The sequence below is a fragment of the Geotrypetes seraphini genome, chromosome 9 (genome assembly GCF_902459505.1).
Source record: "Geotrypetes seraphini chromosome 9, aGeoSer1.1, whole genome shotgun sequence".
Classification (NCBI taxonomy): Eukaryota; Metazoa; Chordata; class Amphibia; order Gymnophiona; family Dermophiidae; genus Geotrypetes; species Geotrypetes seraphini.
Window position 1 is genome coordinate 93,368,472 of NC_047092.1, and position 24,720 is coordinate 93,393,191.

A 24,720-nucleotide genomic window follows, 5' to 3' on the forward strand; every position below is an offset into this window, starting at 1 on the left:
TGGTGGCTTTAGTTGCTTTCTTACGTTCCACTCCCATTGATGAGGTCTGTAAAGCTGCTACTTGGTCCTCAGTTCACACATTCATATCTCACTTCTGCCTAGAATCTTATTCCAGATGGGATCGTCACTTCGGCCAAGCAGTATTATAAAATTTATTCTCCTAATGGTCAATGCTCCCTCCATCCCATTGTTGTAAGCTAGGGAGTCCCACATGTGAAAATATGCAGCCTGCTTGTCCGGGGATAAAGAACAGTTACTTACAGTAACGGGTGTTATCCAGGGACAGCAGGCAGATTTTCTCACAACCCATCCTCCTCCCCTGGTTGGCTTCTTCGCTTATTTACAGAACTGAGGGACCATGAGCCTACGTCGGGCATGAAGGCACTCATGCATGCGCAGTGCAGGCATTCGCGAAGTTTTTAAAATCTTAGTGGCAATACACTTTTAATACTGTCCATACCAGGGCTCTGTGAATGACGTCACCCATATGTGAGAATATCTGCCTGCTGTCTTTGGATAACACCCATTACAATAAGTAACTGTGCTTTTTCTCAGGTAATGGGGTAATGCATTCCAGTACTTAATGAGCCTGTAGTTTGAATTGCCACCCCAAGTTTACTGAAGACTAGCAGAATTTGACAGGTCAGCTAATTTGTCCCATTTCATCAAGTCCCTTTGGTTTGTTCACCCTTATGGTTCAGCAGTATACTGATGATTTTCTTGTGCTGAGGACTTGCTTAATGGTTAGTGCAGCAGCCTGGAAAAACAAACAAACAGTTCAATATCCACTGCAGCTCCTTGTGACTCTGAGCAAATTACCCCTCCATTGCTCCAAGTACAAAATAAGTTCCTTGTATATTATGTAACACTAGTAATAATATATGTGCTAAAGTGTGGTATAATGTGCATGTAGATTGCTAAATGATAAATGGTTTCCAATGTAAAAAAAAAACATGCTAAAATATAGCATGGATATTTATACTTGTATTGCTGAATTTTCATACCAGCTCATGGCTGACGTTAAAGATGTAGTATGGAAGCAAAATGTTGATATAAGCTGAAGTGTGGCACTTTACCTCCGGTTATCCAGAATACCTGGTGGTACAAGTGGGCTCCTAGATACATAAATAAATCTTGGTGGCCCAAGTAGATTCCTGGAACACCCACCTCTGATCTCATTAGTGATCCAAGTGAGCCCCTAGATCCTGTCTACTAAAGATCTCTGCAGTCTAGCTTAGAAGTTCCTCTTGAGATCTATAGCTTCCATGCTGTTCAGATCATCAACATTTCAGTCCTAGCTACTAGAGAATGACAAGGGGAAAAAAATTGTCCCAATCTCCACCCCTTCCCCACAAACTCAGTCTCCGCCCTGTCCCCTTGAGCTCACTGTAGAGGTGAAGGAAGCGATCAGAGACAAGAAAACTTCATTTAAGGAATGGAAAAGGTCAAAAACGGATGAAAACTGGAACAAGCACAAACAACAGCAACGTAGGTGCCATAAGGCGGTAAAAGGGGCCAAAAGAGACTACGAGGAAAAAATAGCCAAGGAGGTGAAGAACTTGAAGCCATTCTTTCGATATATTAAGGGGAAACGACCTGCAAAGGAAGTGGTGGGACCGTTGGATGACCATGGAATAAAGGGAGCATTAAAGGAGGACAAAGCAATTGCTGACAAACTGAACACATTTTTTGCATCTGTATTTACCGAAGAAGATGTACACAGCATACCGGAACCCATCAGGCTATATGCTGGAAACGAAGACGGAAAGCTGACAGGATTGACGGTCAGTCTAGAGGAGGTATGTAGGCAGATTGATAGGCTTAAGAGCGATAAATCCCGGGACCGGATGGCATCCATCTGAGGGTTATCAAGGAACTGAAAGGGACCATAGCTGAACTGCTTCAACTAATAGCCAATCTGTCGATCAAACCGGGAAAGATTCCGGAAGACTGGAAGGTAGCGAATGTTACACCTATCTTCAAGAAAGGTTCGAGGGGAGATCTGGGGAACTACAGACCTGTGAGTCTAACCTCTGTACCGGGAAAGATGGTAGAGTCGCTGATAAAGGACAGCATTATTGATCATCTTGACGGAAACGGGCTGATGAGGACCAGTCAGCACGGTTTTAGCAAAGGCAGATCGTGTTTGACGAACTTGCTGCACTTCTTTGAGGGAGTAAACAGACAGATAGACAAGGGCGATCCAGTCGACGTATATCTGGATTTTCAGAAGGCGTTCGCCAAGGTTCCGCATGAATGACTACTTTGGAAAATTGCAAGCCATGGAATTGGGGGTGAAATACTCACGTGGATTAAAAACTGGCTGGAGCATAGGAAACAGAGAGTGGGGGTAAATAGACAATACTCGGACTGGAAGAGCGCCACCAGTGGGGTGCCGCAGGGCTCGGTGCTTGGACCTGTGCTCTTTAACATCTTTATAAATGATCTGGACATAGGTACGACGAGCGAGGTGATTAAATTTACGGATGATACGAAGTTATTCAGAGTAGTAAAGATGCAGGGGGATTGCGAAGATCTGCAACATGACATAATCAAGCTCGAGGAATGGGCATCGACATGGCAGATGAGGTTCAACGTGGATAAGTGTAAAGTGATGCATGTTGGTAACAAAAATCTTATGCACGAATACAGGTTGTCGGGGTAGTACTTGGAGATACCTCTCAGGAAAGTTCTGATTGACAAGTCGATGAAGCCATCCACACAATGTGCGGCGGCAGCAAAAAGGGCAAACAGAATGCTAGGAATGATAAAGAAGGGGATCATGAACAGATCAGAGAAGGTTATCATGCCGCTGTACCGGGTCATGGTGCGCCTTCACCTAGAGTACTGTGTACAGCACTGATCGCCGTACATGAAGAAGGATACGGTACTGCTCAAGAGGGTCCAGAGAAGAGCGACTAAGATGGTTAAGGGATTGGAGGAGCTGCCATACAGCGAAAGATTAGAGAAACTGGGCCTCTTCTCCCTCGAACAGAGGAGATAGAGAGGGGACATGATCGAAACATTCAAGGTACTGAAGGTTTTAGTAGATAAGGACAGGTTGTTCACCCTCTCCAAGGTAGGGAGAACGAGAGGACACTCTTTAAAGTTGAAAGGGAATAGATTCCATACAAACGTAAGGAAGTTCTTCTTCACCCAGAGAGTGGTAGAAAGCTGGAACGCCCTTCCAGAGGCTGTTATAGGGGAAAACACCCTCAAAGGATTGAAGACAAAGTTAGACAAGTTTCTGTTGATCAAGAATGTGCACTGGTAGGGCTAGTCTCAGTTAGGGTGCTGGTCTTAGACCGGAGGGCCGCCGCGTGAGCGGACTGCTGGGCATGATGGACCACTGGTCTGACTCAGCAGTGGCAATTCTTATGTTCTTATGTTCTCGGTACCTGTCCCGACCATGCAAACCATCTGATACCATCCACACAAGCCTCAAATAATTTTATACTGAACTTATTTTATTAAAGTATAATAAGAAACAATATTAAACGGGCCCTAAGTGCAGCTAAGTGGTCTTTTCATTCGACTCCATCGAGGGAAACTCGGGAACGTTATCTGTCTACCCAAGAGGCTCTCAATTCTCTCATTCATTCTCTTTCTCAGAAATGGGCGGCCTATCATAAACATTGCTTCCACCGCTTTGGTAATAAGCCGGGGCGCTTTATGGCGCAATTGGTGAAACTTGAGACCAGTGGGAAACCAATTTTGACTCTTCGAACCCCGGGTGGGGGCAGGGTAAATCGTACATCAGACATTTCTGGGGTCCTATTTGATTTTTTTAAGCAGTTGTATGGAGCTCCTGATGATGCTTCTCCGGAATTGTTGGTGGATTATCTCCTGTCCTCTGGACTTCCTCATCTCTCTTAATAGTGCTTTCTGGGCAGTAGAATTATAATCTGCTATCAAGGCTCTTTGCTCCAGTAAGGCCCCAGGTCCCAATGGGTTTTCTGGAGACTTCTACCACATTCTTTCCTCCCGTCTCTGTGGTCCTTTGCTGGCTTACTTCAGCACAGCTATCATTCGAGGCTCCTTTCCCCATTATGCTAATGAGGCACTTATTACTTTATTGCTGAAACCTGAGACTGATGCTCTTATCATCCTATTTCTTTGATTAACGTAGATATTAAGCTCCTTTCTCATATGTTGGCCGACCGTTTCGCTCCCCATCTCCCCACGATCATTCACGAGGACCAAATAGGATTCGTCCGTGGTCGCCAATCAGTCTGTAATGTCCATAAGGTCCTCTTTGCACTAGCTCATTGTCAATATCATCATATTCCAGCTTTATTTGTCAGTTTAGATGACTCTAAGGCCTTTGATAGTGTCCATTGGTCCTTTTTGTTTCGTACCCTTGAACATGTTGGGCTGGGAGTCTAAATGCAGTGTGTTTTCTATACTCTAATCCAAGGGCCACTTTGTTGGTTAATGAGACACACACGGATTTCTTTCCTATTCTTCGGGGTACTCGGCAGGGATGCCCCCTCTCGTCTTTGCTTTTTCTTCTTTCTTTGGAACCTTTGCTCTGCACTCTTCATGGGTTTGGAGAAGTACAGGGCCTTAGTGTCGATGGGGTAGAATTGAAGACTTTGGACTTTGCAAATTACATGTTTTTGATTTTTACTAGGCCTGAAGATTCTTTACTGACGGCGTTGGACCTCATTTCTGAGTTTGGATTTTATTCTGGTGTTTCTCTCAATTTGGATAAGTCAGTCACTTTACCCTCCACTTTCGAGTTACGCATGGCATGGAAGGGTGCATTTCCATTGCGATGGGCTGACTCTTCGTGGAAATATTAGGGGTGATTATCCCACTTGACCTATCTCATTTGTATTTTCTGAAGGTGGAACCGCTGTTCCAAGCCCTTCAGAATAAACTACAGCTGTAGAGATGCCTTTCATTTTCGCTTTTAGGCCGGGTGCATTTATATAACATGCCTATTGTCCCATGTTGGTTATATGTTTTTCAGGTGCTTTCTCTTTATTTGACTTCTTGGGATGAGCGCTGACTGGAAAGCTTGGTTCAGTGGTTTCTCTGGGCTTGCAAGAGGACTTGACTGCCTTATAAACTGGCGGTGGCTCCGTGGTCCAAGTGTGGCCTGGGTTTGTTGAATCTTCGCTATCTGACTTTTGGTTGCGGCATGCATCATATTAGCGATCTCTTTCGGAGTTCTTCTGTTTTCACTAATACCTCTTTAGAACTTTCTTGTTTTTGGACTACTCATTTTAGTGCATACCTTCATTCTGTTCCCTCTTCCTCGCCTAAGCCTCTCTCTCGTAGGGTGCTGCACCATCCTTTGCAGTAGGTTTGGCATTGGGTCTGTAAATCTCATTCTGTTAATTCTACCATAACTCCTTTTCTGCCTATCCACTTTAATAGCTATTTCCTCCCTGGGGTAGATGGTGCGAGTTTTGCTAAGTGGGAAGCAAGGGGCATTCATTATGTGTTTCAACTGGTAGACAATGATGGGAAGATTAAATCTTTTGTTCAGTTGCGGGAAGAATTTGATCTCCCGGCCACTTATTATTTTGCATATATGCAAATTCAACATTACGTTCATTCTCTACCTTTGTGTTCCTTAACAACCTTTACTATTGGTTCCCAACTCCCTGTTCTGCTTAAATTCCATCATCGTCATTTAAAAGATGAGTCCCCCTTGTTTGACCATTCTAGATTACAGGAGGCCTGGGATCGTGACCTGGTTGTAGACCTGTCTGATGATGTGATTTTACAAGCTGTCCGCAGGTTGTCTGCTTTTCGTAAATATACTACTTTTTGGGAACAACATTATAAGCTGGTCCTTTGCTTGTACATTTCTCCTAAGAGGGCTTATCTCTCTGGGTTTCGTGAGTCAGCTGCCTGTCTTAGATGTCAGGCCCCTGAGGCCAGTTTGGGACACATGTTCTGGACCTGCCCTACCATTCGATCCTTTTGGGATGCCATATTTCTCTTTGTGGAGCGCATTTGGAATATTACTGTTCAACGTTCTCCCTTGGTCTTATTTGGAGCTGTCATTCACTATTCTCCCCGCAAACGGAGAGCTGCTGCCTTCCTCAAGTGGACAGTTCTTATTGCATTGAAATGTATTCTACTTAAATGGCTTGACGGGGAGGCGTCAGACTACTCTCTCTGGTGGTGCCGGATGATTACTCTCCTGATGTGGGAACGGCGGGATATGCTGAACTTTTTCTCTCTCCCTGGGCGCTCTTTTCAGTGCACTTGGGAGCCCTTTTGGACCACCATGACTCCCTTGGCACGTATCTGCTTGCTTAACTATTGATATCTTTTTCTATATTGTTGTATTCTTTTTCTGTATGCCTAAATATTTTTGTACTGTAATACATTTCATTCTAGGGGTTATACTTGGAAGGAGGACCGGGGGTGGGGTGGGTAGGGGAGGATGGTTTGGGGGTAAAGATTGTCGGATATTGTGGGTTCATTTGATATAACTTGAGCTTGTTTTTGATACCTTTTGTGCTGTTGTTTGTTTTCTCAGTGGAGCTCAATAAAATATATTTGAACATAAGAAACAATATTCTATACAATTGTCATTTTATAAATTAGAGTCCTGGCTGCTGAACTAGAGGAAGAGATCTTTAGCTGGCAGGGCTTTGTTTATAAATGTTTATCAACACAGCTACAATAAAGAAAAGGAATATAATTTTTTTTTCTAACTTTGTTGTCTGGTTTCTGCTTTCCTCATCTTCTTGTCATTTTCTTCCATCTACTGTCTGTTGGGGGATTTGGGGCCCCGCCATCTTAGGTTCAGGCCGCGCCGATCTAGTCTCCCTTTCTTTGGTAGAACGGCTCAATTTATTGCTCATGGCCGGGCTGGGGGGCTGCAGGAACCTGTCCATGCACAACCCCGACGGTCCAGGAAGGTACAAGACCAGCAGAAGAAGGTAGGTTCAGCTATGAGGGATTCGGGGCCCCGGAGCACGAGGAAGACACGTCTCACTCGGCTCAGCACATCACGTGACCCCAAAAATATTTATAATTTGATTTATAGTTTACTTTTAAAAACTGTCACAATCATTTTCTCCACTGACCCCAAATCACTTTTTTTATTTGATGTCCTGCTTATACTAACCCCCTCTTTTATGAATGCATAGCATGGATTTTAGCGCCAGCACTAAAACCCAAGCTATGCGTTCGTAAAAGTGAGTATTTTCAGATATCAGTGGGGCACAAGAACTCTTGACATTTTATTTATTTAGGGCTCCTTTATAAAGCTGCAGTAGATGTTTCTACCATGGGCCAGCAAGGTAAATGTACCAGTGTTCATAGGAATTCTGTGAGCATCGGAGCATTTACCTCGCCAGCCTGCAGTAGAAGACACATTTGCAGCTTTGTAAAAACCAGCGTTAGCTATTAGGATGTAGTCATCTAAATGGACTATGTGCTAGAAAAGAGGCTTTTTTCATTTTGTTTGGAATTTTTTGTCTTCAGTAATTTAAATTGTAAATGCTTATTCAAGATGCTCAAGTGGAGAGTTACCAGGGCTCATACTTTCATCATTGGCTGTTGTTTTATACTAACAGTGATTTAGGAAGTATGATTCTGAAAGATACTTCAGTTTTGCTTCAACATGATAGGCATTTTTTTCACCAGCAACAACTTTAATTTTTTTTTTTTTTGGGGGGGGAATATAAATTTATTTCTTATTTGACCCTGACAGCGCTGTAGGAGATTTGCTTAAAAATTCCAAATCCATGAAAAGCCACATACAATCAATAATAAAACAATCTTTCCTTGTGATAAGAAAACTAAGATCTATCAGAAAATAATTTGAAATAGAGGCTTTTCAAATATTAGTGCAAATACCTAATCCTATCTTGATTAGACTACTGTAATGTAATACTAGTTCTTTGCTCTAAAATATTGAACATAAGAACATAAGCAATGCCTCTGCTGGGTCAGACCTGAGGTCCATCGTGCCCAGCAGTCTGCTCACGCGGCGGCCCTACCCCAGAAAGGATTGGACAATTTCCTGCTGGAAAAGGGGATATAGGGTTATAGATAGAGGATTACTGCACAGGTCCTGGACCTGTTGGGCCGCCGCGTGAGCGGATTGCTGGGCATGATGGACCTCAGGTTTGACGTAGTTCAAAATGCAGCAGTAAGACTCATATATGGACTATGGAATTCAAAACACCTACAGCCCTACTATATGAAACTACAGTACATTAACTGCCTGTAACCAGAAGGATCAAGTTTAAATTAGGCACCATTGCCTTTAAGATCCCGGCTACCTAACAGAGTTGGCCTCCCTACTCCAGGGTTCCTTCAACAGATATTCCACCAGAAATATTTTCCACTTAAAATTCCCAGCATGCAATAATATAAAGGCTAACAGGCAAATTAGTTTATCCATCAAATATCAATTAGCAAAATGCTGGAACCAACTACACTTACACTACAATCTTGTGACCACTATCTCAGGTACAGAAAACTTCTAAAAGCATTTCTGTACTAAGACAGGGAGCCAACCCTGAAGTGACTGAAATGTTAATTGTAAAAGCCCATTTCTAAAATGTCTAGTGCGGGGGTCGGCAACCTGCGGCTCCAGAGCCGCATGCGGCTCTTTTCCACCTTTGCTGCGGCTCCGGTAGTGTGTCACGCAGGCATGCAGCTTAAGTCCGGCGTCGCGGTGGGAAATAGCCATGCTGAGCAGTGAGCTCAGCACATACACAGATGAAAGCCTTGCTTGCTGATTGGTCCGGCGGCCCCGCCCCGCCGGACCAATCAGCAAGCAAGGCTTTCATCTGTGTAGTGCTGAGCTCACTGCTCAGCATGGCTATTTCCCCCGCGACGCTGGACTTGTAAGGTGCCTGAAAAAGAAATCATCCTGGCCGGGGTCGGTGTCAGGCTCCGGAGATCTACAGCCTTCCTATCTCCCTCTCCCTTCTACCTGCTTCCGGCCACATCCCCTGCTCCGCGGCTCTCTTCGGCAACTCAGCAGCAGCGATCGACACAAGCTTCTGACGTCGGGGCCTACCCTCTGCGAGTTCCGCTTGTTTCAACTTCCTTTTTCCACAAAGGCGGGACTCGTAGAGGGAAGGCCTCGATGTCGGCAGCTTGTCTTGATCACTGCTGCTGACGAGTTGCTGAAGAGAGCCGTGGAGCAGGGGGGTGTTGCCAGGTGCAGGTAGAAGGGAGAGGGCCAGATGCAGGACTCGTGGGTGAGGGAGCAGAAGAGAGAGGGGAGGGAAACAAAAGGAAATCTTTCATACTGGGCTGGGCCGGAGTGGAGGGAGGGTGGAAAGATTCTAGCTACAGGGTGCAGTAACAAAGGAAAAGGGGGGGAAAGCTGAAAATGGAGATAGTGACACAAAGAAGAGAAAGGGTAAGCAGGACCTACTGAATAAGGATAGAGATACAGAGGGGACATGAAGAGGAGGTGAAATAGAGACATAGAAGTAATGCTGAAAAAGTGGGGGGGGGGAGATAAAGACATTGAAAGGGCAAATGGTGAACATGGCGTAAAGATAAGGACAGAGACAAATGAAGATTCTGAAAAAGTGGTGAGATAGGGATATAGGTGAGATGGACACAAAGAAGGGTGATGCTGGAAAATAGGTGGAATGGTAATTCTGACAGACACAGAAGGGAAATGCTGGATCAAGGAGAGATGGGGCTCAGGCTGGATGGAATGAGGAGAAATGCCTTGTTGGCCCGGAACTTCCTCTCCTACGTCAGAATTGACGTCAGGGAGCGGAATGCTGGTCAGCGCAACACTTCTGCAGGGAAAGCTTGGGACGGCGGTGGCTTGGGGGCTGTTCCCCGATTGCGGTGGCAGCAAACCGAGTGGCTTGGGGGACGGCACGGAGACAGAAAGAAGGGGGAACAGGGAGACAGAAAGAAAAAGTTGGGGGAGAGAATGAGGTCTGGAGGAGAGGAAACATACAGGAGGCTGAAAGAAAGGAAGAAAGATTGGATGCACAGTCAGAAGAAGAAAGTGCAACCAGAGACTCATGAAATCACCAAATAGCAAAGGTAGGAAAAATGATTTTATTTTCAATTTAGTGATCCTGTATATAGCATTAAGATAAGAAACAATATATGCGCAGTGTTAGATTTGTTTTATAATGGTTTTGCGGCTCCAAGTTTTTTTTTCTTTTCGAAAACGGGTCCAAGTGGCTCTTTATGTCTTAAAGGTTGCAGACCCCTGGTCTAGTGCAACTCATGGAACATAACGATAAGCCAACAACAATGTATTTGTAACTATGACCTAACTGTATTAATAACTGTTCTGTACTAGCAACTCTATTGAATGTCCATGTCAATCTGTCCAATGCAACTTCCTGGGTTACAGACCCAACCTCTTGTAATTGAATAGATAAAGATGAAATAGAAAACCTGATTAACATACTATATTAAACTTCAGCAAATATCAACAAACATAAGCAAGAATTAGTTATCAACCAACTTTATTTTGTATTTCAGCACCTAGATGGCTTGTTAAAGCAGATTAAGTTTGTGGTAGAAAAGCACACAGAGTCAGATGTGCTGGAAGCCTGCAGCAAAACATACAGTATCCTATGTAGTGAAGAATACACTATACAGAACAGAGTGGACATCTCCCATAGCCAGCTAATCGATGAACTCGTTGATAGGTTCAGCCATTCTGTGGAAGACCTGCTGCAAGAGGTATGCCCCTCTCATTACAAATGTTTTCTTTTTTGACATTTGGATAGTCATATTCTTAAGAATCAGTCTATAAATAACAGTTATAAAGCAGACAGTATCAGCTGTTTAGTTCTAATAATGAAAAAACAGCAAGGGAATATTTTTATCCAAGGTGATACTTATAAATCACTGTTGTACTAATCACCTTTGTTTTACTTCAAGCACAAATTACAACACAAGTTGATGTGGTTAAGTGAACACTCAGACCCACAGCTGAGGTCCGGTGAAACAAGTTCACGGAGCAGCTATTAAGGAGACCATCATTGTTGTTCACAGTCTCCTCCACCAAACAAAGACTAAATAACAGCACATAAACTTGAAGAAAATAAAATAATAAATTTGACAGCAACTTAACTTTGAATGGTGTGGATGATACACATAACTGCTCCGGGCTCCTCCGTTTATTCACAATACCGACCCCTCAACCTAGGTTTCACCCGCTGGCTTCTTCAGGAGGGGTACTACAATTACAAGATGACTCAAATCAACACTACACCACACAGCTTGCTAACTTAATAAACAATACATTTTGAAATACTCAATATAAACACTCTCTCTGCAACTTACCGGCACAAACACTCCATACTGCTCACACACGCACTGCTGACAAGAGGAACTTCCCAGCAGGCCACGCTTTAAATACACTCCCCTTACTACCTATTACATCATCACTCATTACATCATGAGTGAAAGATTAAAGTTGAAACCATTCAATATCATTGTTTAATCCTGCTGGGGCCAAGGTATGCCATTGAAATATAAACTTCTGCTCTAAATAAAGAAGATGTTGAGTAATGTTTCCAGATTTTTTATGAGCACACATAAGGACAGTGTATTGTAATTCCTCAATGGAGTGCTGTTGTTCAATCCAATGACTGACTAAGGGGGCAGTAACACGTTTGCATCTTATATTGCTCAAATGTTCGGCAATGCGAATTTTGATAGCACGCCGAGTGTGTCCTATATAATATAGCCTACAAGGGCAAATAATGCAATATATTACTGCAGATGACAAACAATTAGTACCTGTTCTTAAATAAAATTTCTTGCCCCCTGTTTGAGGAATTATCACTTGGTCAGTGTTGAGGACATGAGGGCAATACACACACTGATGACAACATACGTGAGGACCCTCTCTATTCTGTTGGACAGGGTCACGGTGTTTCAAAATCTGACCTAAATTCCGGCCCCTAGTGTGAGCAAATAAAGGGATGTCATTCAAGCTCTCATGTACCTGCAGCACTGGCCAGTGTTTCAAAATAATTTTTCTAATTTGTTGACTTCGATTGGAATAAGGCAATACACATACCACGGCCCCACTGTTCTCCCTTTGTTGGGGATGAAATAGCCACTCCCGCTGGCAGTTGCGGGCTCTCTTCCATGCCCGTTTGATTACCCGGGGAGGGTAACCTCTCTCCAAAAACTTTGTGTATAAAAGCGTGGCCTGCTGTTGAAAGTCCCACTCGTCAGAACAGATCCTCCTCAACCTTAAGAATTGTCCCACCGGGATGCTGTCCCGGAAGGGTTTTGGATGATGACTATGATAGTGTAGGAGAGTGTTTCGATCGGAAGGTTTCCTATACAGAGTAGTATCATAACATACTTGAGAATTGATCTGAGATTTTACTACTTGGATATCCAAAAAGGATACCCTGTCACTACTTACTTCATGAGTAAGAGTTATATTGGGATCTGCCTGATTCAACTCTTTTAGGAATTCCTCCAATTCGTCACACTCCCCATTCCACAAGAAGAAGACATCGTCTATATACCTTCTCCATAGACCAACTTTACTAAACCATCTGGAGGTATAGACATATTTGTCTTCATATTCAGACATGTATAGGCAGGCGACGGACGGGGCCACCGTAGCCCCCATGGCCACCCCCTTGGTCTGAAAGAAGAACCTATTTGTGAATTGGAAATAGTTTTGACACACCACAAATTCAGCTAAAGTTCCTACTAGCTCCTTCTTTTGAATTGAAATATTAGATTTACTAACTACCTGCTTGATAATTGTCAGGGCCGCCGATTAGGATTGTCAGGGCCCCAGCAGGATTAAACAATGATATTGAATGGTTTCAACTTTAATCTTTCACTCATGATGTAATGAGTGATGATGTAATAGGTAGTAAGGGGAGTGTATTTAAAGCGTGGCCTGCTGGGAAGTTCCTCTTGTCAGCAGTGCGTGTGTGAGCAGTATGGAGTGTTTGTGCCGGTAAGTTGCAGAGAGAGTGTTTATATTGAGTATTTCAAAATGTATTGTTTATTAAGTTAGCAAGCTGTGTGGTGTAGTGTTGATTTGAGTCATCTTGTAATTGTAGTACCCCTCCTGAAGAAGCCAGCGGGTGAAACCTAGGTTGGGGGGTCGGTATTGTGAATAAACGGAGGAGCCCGGAGCAGTTATGTGTATCATCCACACCATTCAAAGTTAAGTTGCTGTCAAATTTATTATTTTATTTTCTTCAAGTTTATGTGCTGTTATTTAGTCTTTGTTTGGTGGAGGAGACTGTGAACAACAATGATGGTCTCCTTAATAGCTGCTCCGTGAACTTGTTTCACCGGACCTCAGCTGTGGGTCTGAGTGTTCACTTAACCACATCAACTTGTGTTGTAATTTGTGCTTGAAGTAAAACAAAGGTGATTAGTACAACAGTAGTTCTAATAATGAACATGTACTGATTTTCTAGTGCAAAGGGCATAGTAGTCTGGACATTAGAGTTTACAGTATATCCCATACTCACGAGTAATTGGAGAAGACATCCAAAGTTTTCTTAACTCTGCCTCCTTGTTCCTGGGCATAGCCCTTCCTCCTCAGTTTTTCCTTCTCCAAGTGAGTTGTGAAGGTGTCTTTTGTTCTAGTCTGCTTTTAATTCAATTTTTTTCAGGTATTTTTGTGCAAATTCTCAAGGCTTGGTGGTGTGAGACAAGCGCTTCTCACAAGATGAGTAAGACTGAGAGACTGAGTAGAGTAATGCAATTAAAATTTATTTACTATTTGGCCCCAAAAGGGTGCCCTCTGCACAGAAATTGGCAAGATGGACACACCTGGCATAGTGCATTCATTGAATATACAGTAAGTACAATCTTCAGTTAGCTCTTCCTACTTCTCTGCTCATTGGATAGAGCAATACAGTTCACAACCTCTTAAATCCTTTCACACCTACTTCCTTCTCTCCACCCCTAATTTCTTTCTCCCATTCCCCTTATTCTTCAGATCCTGACCATATTTAAGGTTCCCCATATTTGGGCACTGTTCGCTTCTTTCACATGCCCACTCCTCATATAACATGCTTAGACCATCTTTTTTTTTCTTCAAATTTCAAATTATATTTATAAGAACAAACTCTTGTTACAGTAATACAGCTTAAGGTATACAAGGAAAAATTTCATATAATATCAACACAATATTGAAAGACCATAAAACATTGGAGGAGGAATTCTAAATAAGTGAAGAGAAACTTATAATCTCAAGTAATCAATCAAGGAATAGGCTTAACAGCAATGAATCCCATTTTAACTAAGTACTGTTCACAACTAAACATTCCCTGTAGCCAATTTCTTCAAGTGTAAGAAGGCTCGCAGTTGTTCAGGAGAATAAAACACAAATGGGCCCAACCCGGCCCATGTGCCTAAGGCCCCGCCCACAGGAGGGACCTAAGCCTACTGGGCCTATTCCGGTTGGCCCAGGCGCCTCAGGCCCCACCTGTGGGCGGGGATTGAGCCACCTGAGCCAATCAGGCCCTAAGGCTCACCCCAAAGTGCCGCGGTTCGGAAGGGGGTGGGCGATCACCATCGCGGCAGGAGAGATGAGCCATCTCTCCTGCAGCGAACGTTGCAGTAGAGGGTAGGAAGGTTGCTGGGGCCGCTAAGCTGCAGCGATCAGCTCAGCGACCCCTTTTCGGCACTTATACCTGTTTTGACTTGGCAACTTGCCTAAAGTTTTGGTTATACTTGCTGCATGCCTAGATCTAGGTCCTCCTGCCCTTTCCCCTCCTCTAAAAATGCCTCTTTTCGCTCTATGCGTTTAGAGGCAGGAGAAAGGCCTAAGCAGGTTTTGGATACGTTGTAGCGTGGCCGTCCCTTAGGGCAAGGCAGGGACCAGCACACAACTACTATATAGCCCCACCGTGCTTCCCCAAGAGGGAGGAAGTCCCTGTTATGGAGAGCTTACCCCGTGTGTAATAGTCAGGATGGCACAACTCAGGTAAGTATCAAAGTAAGCAATCAAATTTATTAATCATCCAGCCAGGGTCAAACAGAATACACGAAAAGCAAAAGTCCAAAAGTAACAGCAAAAATAATGGAACCAAAATAATGTTGCACTCACCAGCCTGGGCTAGTTAACTCCCAAGTGTTCAACTTATGTCCCAGGTAAATCCTACTACATAGTGGTAACAATAGAACAATTCACAATTTAGTCTCCAGTCGTCTTTAATTCAAACACACCAAAAAAAAAAAACTCATTACTTTGCAATGTTGCAGATCTTCACCTCTCCCCAGAATTCAGGAGCAGAAGGTTGGTGGATTTGCCAAATCGTCTCCTTGTCAAGGAAAAGAACAAAATAAACCCTCAAATCCCACCATATAGATGTTGGACAGATCCTTCCCCAACCTTCAGGGTTTTTCAACTCTAAGAAGGACACTGCTAGTGTTGCCTCACTGCAGCCAAACCTCAGGTTGCAGCTGCCATCTTGGCTCCCAAAAAAAACACCTTCCAAACAAGCAGAATAAATTACTAGCACGCTTCCTTCTTCTAGCATACACAGAAAATTCACTTCTTTGGTAGTGACTTTCTCCAAAACATAACAGCAGTTAAATCATTGTCCCAGCAGCCAAACAGCCAAAACCCAAAAAGTCCAGAAAAAGAAAACTTTCCAAAAAACAAGCACACAATCCAATTAGCTTTCTTCCATTTCTTCAGGAAGCACAAACTCTGGCAAAGCACTCCAGTCCATCTCCTCTGGTTCCTGGTTTATCTGGGCTGCTTCCTCTGTCTCTGGGTTCAGCATTTCCATGTTTACTGGCTCTTGAAGAGGTGGCTCTTTCAACATGAGAGCTTCCTTAGACTGCTCTCTCCTCTGAGACAGCCAGCTCTCTAAATGCTCGAGAGCTGCTGTGCCACGCCCAGCCTTATGCAGGGGAAGGGCTTTCTGCAGCTGAGGCTGCCTTCTAACCTGTTTGGTCAGCAGTTTCAAAGATGGAGGATTTAAAGGGACCAAATTGTTTTTCCCAGGGCTATCTACTAAGTCCTGCCTGAACTCAACCTGAGCTTTCTGGTCCTACTCCTGCCCTGCAGGGACATACTGGTCAGCTCTAACTATTTTCACCGGGCGATTTCTGGGGCTCTTAACTGGCACAAGGCCGGAACGGGAGTCGGGCTTGTGATAATGTCTAAAATCAGCTTTGATTATGGGTACTTGGACGATCAGGCTTTTTGATCGTCCATGTACCCATTTAGGCCACTTTATAGACGTTTGTTATTGTTTTTTTATTATGAGCCCCATAGCCAATATGTTAGAGCTTAGCTTATTTGAATTACAGCATATAAGTTTGTATTCACTTTTTTAATGCTGTACCTATTTTGTTAATAATGTTACTCAGTGTACTCATTGTTGAAAACAAAACTAAATGTTATGTTACAAATATTTTTTTCTTATTAATTATGGATCGCTCTATAAAGATATTTGCCATATCAGATGAAGCTGTATGCTACATGTAAATCTATGTTTACACCTTTTGGATGCAAGTTTCTTGTGGTGTTATACTTACAAACTTTCTAGTTTTGTAGTTCTGCTATTAATAATTTGCTTGCACAATTATGAACTGAGGTTAGTTACTCAAGGTCCTATTCAAGGTATCATTTGTTTAATACTCGTTGAAGACTTTCATTTGTATGGGATTCCGATGATGGTTGAGTTCCCTTACATAGAAAAGACCATGCTATAAGAGAAGGAACTTAATAACTTCTTGGGAACCCTAAACCTACCAGTAAAGACTTATTGACTGTTGCTACCAGGATAATAAGCTTATGACGACAGAATAACATTTATGACCCTAAACCTCTACAGCTTATTTTGCTTTTTCACAACTATGGATTTGCTGTTGATTTACATTTTCAATCTTTTTTACAGACTTATGCAGTATTAGTTTATGTATATTACCATGTGTGTGCAATAACATGATAGTGGCAGGCACATTGCAAGATTCATGTGCTTTGCTGAATGCAACTTTTACAAAGATACTATGTATTTTCATCCTGTTTTGACTCCCGTAACTGCACCCTAATTACTTCCCACTTCAACAGAACCTTCCAAGCCTTTTCTTGCTTCTAGGCTGAAGTGAAGTGCAGTGAAGGAAGATTAGCGATACTACCACTGCTGTGATCTGGCCTCATGACCTTAACCCAGCCACCTTTTCTGATTCAGGGGTGCAAGTTTCTGAATTAAGAAGTGCAATGCAGAACATGTTAGCATAAGAGGATTTTTTTTTTAATTCTTTATTTTAATAATTTTAACAAAAAGAGTATAAATTACAATAATCTCAATACAAGACATAAATTACATTTGACATGATTCGTAGCCTTGATACATAGTAAAATAACACGTGTTGTCGTACAAATAATTAAAACAATCCCCCCCAGGAGGCCTGGACTTTATTCATAAGGATAGGATAATATACAATTTAAATCTTTCAAAAATCTTCTTTTTCCAATTCAATATATTTCTCCCATATATCTTTGAACTTCGCCCATTGATTTGTTAAAAGGGCCGACAATCTATAATTTTCACACACCATTCCTAAACGATCTCTCATATCTCTTATACTAGGTATATTTAGGGTATGCCATTGCTGAGCCAATATTAACCGAGCAGCTATAAATGCCAAGTCCATAAGTTTAAGTTAAGCGAATGATAAACCCTCTACTCCAATTCCCAACAGTGCCCGTTCAGCACTCATATCAAGAGGGATCTGAATTAACTTACTCATATAATGAAATATTTGCTCCCAATATTTCTGGACCTTTTGACATTCCCACCACATATGATCGAATGTACCTCTTTCCCCACATCCTTTCCAACAGGCATCATTTTTTCTCCTTAGTACATTTATTAATTAGACCCGAGTAATATACCATCATACTAAAAGTTTAATAGCATTTTCCACCAAAGTGGCTGCTCTAGCTATGTGGAAAAGGTGTGATACAATCGCCCCCCACTCATCAATTGACCATTCCTTCCCCAAACCTTTTTCCCATCCTTTCATATAAGATTTTTTCATATTCTTATCATCATGTAAAATTTTTAAATAGCAACTGGATTCCCTAACCCCTTTTCAAATTCAGATTTCTTTAAAAATTATTTTCTCATCCCCTTACTTGTCATAATATAATTTTTCACCTGTAAATAGGGAAAAAGGTCTCTCACTTCCAGTTGATATTGATCCTGAAGGTCTACAAATGCTTTGGCCTCCCCTTCCTCAATAAGTTGACCAAAACACCTCAACCCTTTTGCCTCCCACTTCTTAAAAATTCCCCCCCTCCCTACCTGGTATAAAATCTTACACATATAATATAGGAGAAAAATAGATGCTTTTTTCTTTTCCCAGAATTTTTTTCCCATACTTTTCCATATTCCCATAGAGCTACTACTAAAAGGATTACTTATATTCATTAGTTCTTTTTCCCTCCCCACCCATGATAAATATTTCATATCCCTAATACCTTCTATCCCTTCTAACATTTCTTGTTCTACCCTTACCCATAATTTAAGTGGATACGAATGCCATTCAACTATCGCTCTCAATTGAGCAGCTCTATAGTATAGTAATTCTCTAAAGAAGGTAAACCTAATCCTCCTTCCACCTTAGACTTAGGGCTCCTTTTACAAAGGTACGTTAGGGCCTTAATGCACGGAATAGTACATGCTAAAATGCCACGCGCGCTAGCCGCTACTGCCTCCTTTTGAGCAGGCAGTAGTTTTTCAGCTAGCGCACGCTAATCCGGTGCATGAGCTAAAAACGCTAGCGCACCTTTTAAAAGGAGCTCTTAAACATTGCATAACTTTCAACCCTTGGACTCTTTCCTCCCCAGATAAATCTCAGTATCATACTATTCCATTTTTGGAAATACAGTTTTGGAATTTCTATCAGTAATACTTGAAATAAATACAAAAACCTAGGAAGAATCATCATCTTTACCACTTCCATACGTCTTATTCCACCTTTCTAAATCTTTCCGAATATCCGTTACCAATGGTATATAATTCTGTTGAAACAAGTGTCCAGTCTGCTCCCAAAATTATTCCTAAATAGCGAATAGGTCCCTTTACCCATCTCAAAGGCACTGATCTTTGTTAACTTCTTAAACTTCTCCATAGATGCTGATATGTTCATCACTTCCATCTTAGATAGGTTAGCTTTAAATTCTGACAATTGACCATATTCATCAATAATATCTCTAAGAGCAGTCAAGAACAACTCCGAAGCCTCAACAATAGCCAATATATCATCAGCAAACAGGGACAACTTTGGTTCTTCACCCGCCACCCTCAGACCTTTTATCTGTTGGGATTGTCTAATTCTCTGTGCCAAAGGCTCAATAATTAATGCAAAAATCAGGGGGGACAACGGGCACCCCTGCCTTGTCCCTCTCTGAAGTTCAAATGTAGGGAATAAAGCCCATTTATTTTAACACATGCTAATTAACTATTATATAGTGTGAATATCCAATATATAAACCTTTTTCCAAAACCCATACATCCCAAAACTGCTTCCATAAATTTCCATTCAACTCGGTCAAATGCTTTATCCCAGGACAAGCAGGCAGCATATTCTCACATGTGGGTGACGTCATCCACGGAGCCCCAGCGCGGACAGCTTTTCAAGCAAACTTGATTGAAGTTTCAAGTTTGCACACTGCACCACGCATGTGTGTGCCTTCCTGATCCACTAGAGGGCGCATACCCTCCTCATGGTCCTCAGTTCTTAGTTTTCCGCTGAGCCAGAAAGACCTTGTCTCTCTTCTCTGCGTTCTTCTAAGTGCCTTTCTGGCACCGCGGCTTCTTTATTTTGTAGGGAGTCGCTGTGCGTTTGTTAATTGATCGTGTATTTCTTTGTTTCAAAAAAAAAAAAAAAAAAAAGACTTTTTATTGTGTTTTTCCTCCGGCAGGCCCTTCTTGGGCCTCAGCCATGCGGCCAGGCCTCATTTGCCTGCAGCTGTATTTTCTTCTTCCCTGGCCTCTCTCTGGGCTCACCTCGTGTGAGCAGAATGGCCGGGACCCTCTTTCCTTCGTTGGAATCGGACTGTGCAGCTTCGATCCCCGGTAAGTTTTTCTTTCTTTCTTTCTTCTAGGTGCGTTACCTCGGTAACGCCACCGGCTGAGTCTCAGGCATTCCAGGCATCGAGTGCGATCGTGCCCGCCTCTACGAGACCTTCAAAGCGTGCCTCCTTTCATGGGAATACTCATATCGAGGTTGCCCTTATGGAGTGCACTGCTGCACCTTTATTACCAGTTTCATTGGTACGGTGCCGACTTCTGAACCTCGATGTGCCTCGACGTCGACTGGAGCTTCGTGCCTCGACGTCGACTGGAGCTTCGTCCCTCGACGTCGACTGAGGCTTGGTGCCTCGACGGAGGCTTGGTGCCTCGACGTCGACTGAGGCTTGGTGCCTCGACGGAGGCTTGGTGCCTCGACGGAGGCTTGGTGCCTCGACGGAGGTTTGGTGCCTCGACGGAGGCTTCGTGCCTCGACGGGGACTGTGTGCCTCGACGTCGACGGGGGTTTCGTGCCTCGACGGAGGCTTCGTGCCTCGACGGAGGCTTGGTGCCTCGACGGAGGCTTCGTGCCTCGACGGAGGCTTCGTGCCTCGCCGTCGACGGAGGCTTGGTGCCTCGACGGAGGCTTGGTGCCTCGACGGAGGTTTGGTGCCTCGACGGAGGCTTCGTGCCTCGACGGAGGCTGTGTGCCTCGACGTCGACGGGGGTTTCGTGCCTCGACATCGACTGAGGCTTCGGGCCTCGGCGTCGACTGAGGCTGCGTGCCTCGACTGAGGCTGCGTGCCTCGACGGAGGCTGCGTGCCTCGACGGAGGCTTGGTGCCCCGACGGAGGCTTCGTGCCCCGACGGAGGCTTCGTGCCCCGACGGAGGCTTCGTGCCTCGACGTCGACGGAGGCTTCGTGCCTCGACGTCGACGGAGGCTTCGTGCCTCGACGTCGACGGAGGTTTCGTGCCTCGACGTCGACGGAGGCTTCGTGCCTCAACGGAGGCTTCGTACCTCGACGTCGACGAAGGTTTCGTGCCTCGACGGAGGCTTCGTGCCTCGACGGAGGCTTCGTGCCTCGACGGAGGCTTCGTGCCTCGACCTCGACGGAGGCTTCGTACGTCGACGGAGGTTTCGTACGTCGACGGAGGTTTCGTGCCTCGACGTCGACTGAGGATTCGTGCCTCAACGGAGGCTTCGTACCTCGACGTCGACGAAGGTTTCGTGCCTCGACGGAGGCTTCGTGCCTCGACGGAGGCTTCGTGCCTCGACCTCGACGGAGGCTTCGTACGTCGATGGAGGTTTCGTGCCTCGACGTCGACGGAGGTTTCGTGCCTCGACGTCGACGGAGGTTTCGTGCCTCGACGTCGACTGAGGCTTCGTGCCTCAACGGAGGCTTCGTACCTCGACGTCGACGGAGGTTTCGTGCCTCGACGTCGACTGAGGCTTCGTGCCTCAACGGAGGCTTCGTACCTCGACGTCGACGAAGGTTTCGTGCCTCGACGTCGACTGGGGGCTTGGTGCCTCGACGTCGACTGGGGCCTGGTGCCTCGACTGAGGCTTTGTGCCTCGACGTCGACTGCGGCTTGGTGCCTCACCACCGCCTGAGGCCTTGTGCCTCGACGTAGTATGCGGCTGGGTGCCTCGACGTCGTCTAAGGCTTTGTGCTTTGATTTTCTGACTCAATGTCGACTGGGGCTTGGGGTCTCGATGTCGACTGAGGCTGTGTGTCTTTGTACCTTCAACGTCGGCTGCGGCCGTGTGCTCCGCGTCATTTGACGCTGGTGCTTTGACGTCGCCTGATGCTTGTGCCTCGACGTCGACTGAGGCTGAGGGCCTCATCGTCGGCTGGAGCTCGGTGCCTCGTCGTTGCCGAGGCTTCGTGCCGTCGACGGAAGCTTTGTGCCTTGACGTCACTTGGGCCGTTTTACCTCGGCAGCGGCTGAGGTATTGGGCCTCGGCGTCGACTGCGGGTTTGCGCCTCGGCGTCTCCAGCTCCGGTTTGAGAGGCTTCCCCGCTTTCTCTTCGGTTCATTCCGGGCAGCCGTGACGGAATCTTGTAGTGCGGAGTTTGGTTTCCTGGAGGAGACTCTCTCCCTGCTCCGGCTCTATTGCTCCCGCCATGCGTCATCTCGCTTGGCGCAGAGTGTGGCTGAGGATCCGAACCTCCAGGGTCGTCTCGCCGCTTTTACTTGCGTGAGTTCTGCGCTTCTTCAGGCCTCTCTTGCGGTGGCCACTAACCGCCTCTCAGACCGCGACCGGTCCTTCGCCCCTCGGGACGCCTCCAGCTAAATCCCGTCTGCCTTGGTGGGTTGGTCTCCTTCTCCGAAGGGGCCCTCTGGATACCTTTCTTGTGTTATCTCGGCCTCCTTCGCAGCAGCCGCAATAGCTGCAGCAGCGCCGGGTTAGGGTTCAGCCGCTGGCTTCGGCGACTCCTGGCCGTCCTTTTGACTATTCTCGCATAGCCTCTGGGTTGCTCCCCTTCTGGGGATTCCTCCCCTCCCTTCGGGAGGGGTGTCTCTGTGTCTACGCACCGGGAGTATTGCCTCTCTTCTGTCGGTGGGCATTCCCATCCTCCCTTCTGCGTCTAGTCCTGGCCCTTCGTGACCTGCACTAGTTTCTAGTACGGGAGTGGGTCAGACTCTGCCCACCCCGGTCTCGGGAGTCCGTCGGGGCGGACCTGGACCCAGTTTGTCTGCGCTCCTTCTTGTCTCGGCCTCAGGGGGAGGCCCTTGTTTGTTTATGCCGGAAGGTGGCCCCTCTGTCCTCGGTCCGCCTCCGGTCTTTTCTGCCTCGGCAGGCTGCCTGTCGGCGCTTGAGTCAGCTGGTGTCTCAGCGGTCTTCGGCCTCGGCTGAGCTGTTGCTGATCCTTTTTGGATCAGGGGTCTCCACGGTGATGTCCCGCTGTTCGTCTGGTTTCATCTTCGTGTTCCCCGCTGGACCCGAGCATCTCAGTGATGGCAGGATCGGGATCCCGCTTCCCAGCACATTGTGGTGCCTCCCTCCTGGACACGCTCGTTTCGTTGGTGGGCCACCACTTCGTATCCCCGCATCAGAAGGTTCTGCCGATGGACTCCTCGGCATGGGCTTAGGGGTGCACCTCGACGGCCTTCGGACTCAGGGTCCTTGGTCGGGTGCAGACTGTCGCAGCCGCATCAATCTGATGGAGCTCCGGGCCATTTACAATGCCGTGGTGGATTTTCGTTATGGGTTGCAAGATTGCGGGGTCCTGGTGCGTCCCGACATCTCGGTGGCGTTATTTCTGTGACCAAGCCAGGGTGTACAGGTTCCCTGTTACTTTGCAGGGAAGCCCTTCGTCATTGGCAGGGGACGTTACACCACTGCTTCTTTCTTCGGGCGGTGTTTTTCCAGGGCGTGCAGCATTGTCTGTTGGACACGTTGAGTCGCCCTTTTCGACCGCATGAATGGTTGCTCCATTCTCGGACTCTGCGGCATGTGGTTGTTCGGTGGGGAACCCAACAGGTAGTTCTGTTCGCTTCGCCCCTCACTCACTGGTTGCCTCGATATTGCTCGAGGATGTTCTCCTGGGTTCGCATCGAGGAGGATGCTTGCCTTCTCGATGGAATGGGCAGGTTCCTCTATGCGTTCCCTCCCTTTACTCTGATTCTCGGGTCTTTGATACACCTCCTGTCGGTCTGCGCCACCAGGATCTTGATGGCTCCTCTGTGGCCCTGGCGGCCATGGTTCTCCCTGCTCCTCCAGCGTGTCAGGGAGACTCAGCTTCTACCTATGTTCCCGTCTCCGCTGTCTCAGTGTTGCGGTTTCTGTTGCATTCCAATCTGCAGTCTCTACACTTATCAGCTTGGTTTCTCGCAACGTGCCTCCCTCCTTCTGTTTCTCTCAGTCGGTGGGGGTGTTCTCGAGGCCTCTCGAAAGATCTCCACTCGGCAATGCTTTTCCCAGATATGGTCCTGATTTGCTGAGTGGTGTGCTGAGCACCGCATGGATTCGCTCTCTGCCTCCTTGCCTTCAGTGCTGGATTTTCTGTTGCACTTGTCTCGGTCTGGTCTCAAATCTACATCTATTCGAGTCCACCTCTGTGCTTTTGCTGCCTTTCTTCGGCCGCTAAATGGGACGCTGCTCTCCGTCCACCAGATGGTTTCCCGTTTTATGAGGGATTTCTTCATTGTACATCCCTCCGGTGGTTTGGGATCTTTGTGTGTTCCTGGCTCAATTGGTGATACCTCCATTTGATTCCATTGATGAAGCTCTTTTGAATTACTTCACCTGGCAGGTGGGTTTCCTGGTTGCTCTCACGTCTGCTCGCAGAGTCAGTGAGCTGCAAGCTCTGGTTGCGGACCCGTCTTTTCCTGTATTTCATCATGACACGGTGGTCCTGCGTACTCAACCCCAGTTCTTGTCCAGGGTGGTTTCGGACTTTCCTTTCGATCTTTCCATTGTTCTTCCGGTCTTTTTTCCGAAGCCCCACTCGCCTCCTAGCGAGGTGGCGCTTCACACAATTGACTGTCAGAGGGCGTTGGCTTTTTGTCTTCAACGCACTCAGTCTCCTTGGACGGTTCCTCAATTCTTTTTGTCCTTCGACCCTAATTGGTTGGGACGCCCAGTTTCCAAGCGCACCTTGTCCAACTGGTTGGCTGCTTGTTTTTCCTTTTGCTACGCTCAGGCTGGTCTCGCGCTGCAATGTCGAGTCACGGGACATAAAGTCCGAGCGATGGCGGCTTCTGTAGCTTTCCTCAGGTCGACGCCTATCGAGGAGATTTGCAAGGCTGCCACTTGGTCTT

General features: G+C 45.8%; 1 protein-coding gene across 1 annotated transcript in view; it reads left to right on the top strand.

The window, feature by feature from the left end:
- The window catches only part of STAG1 (stromal antigen 1), a 2,074,316-nt gene that overhangs the window by 1,216,186 nt on the left and 833,410 nt on the right, over positions 1–24,720 (top strand). Inside the window, 1 exon segment of the mRNA XM_033958034.1 lies at positions 10,453–10,656. Coding sequence (XP_033813925.1) covers positions 10,453–10,656 — 204 coding nt within the window.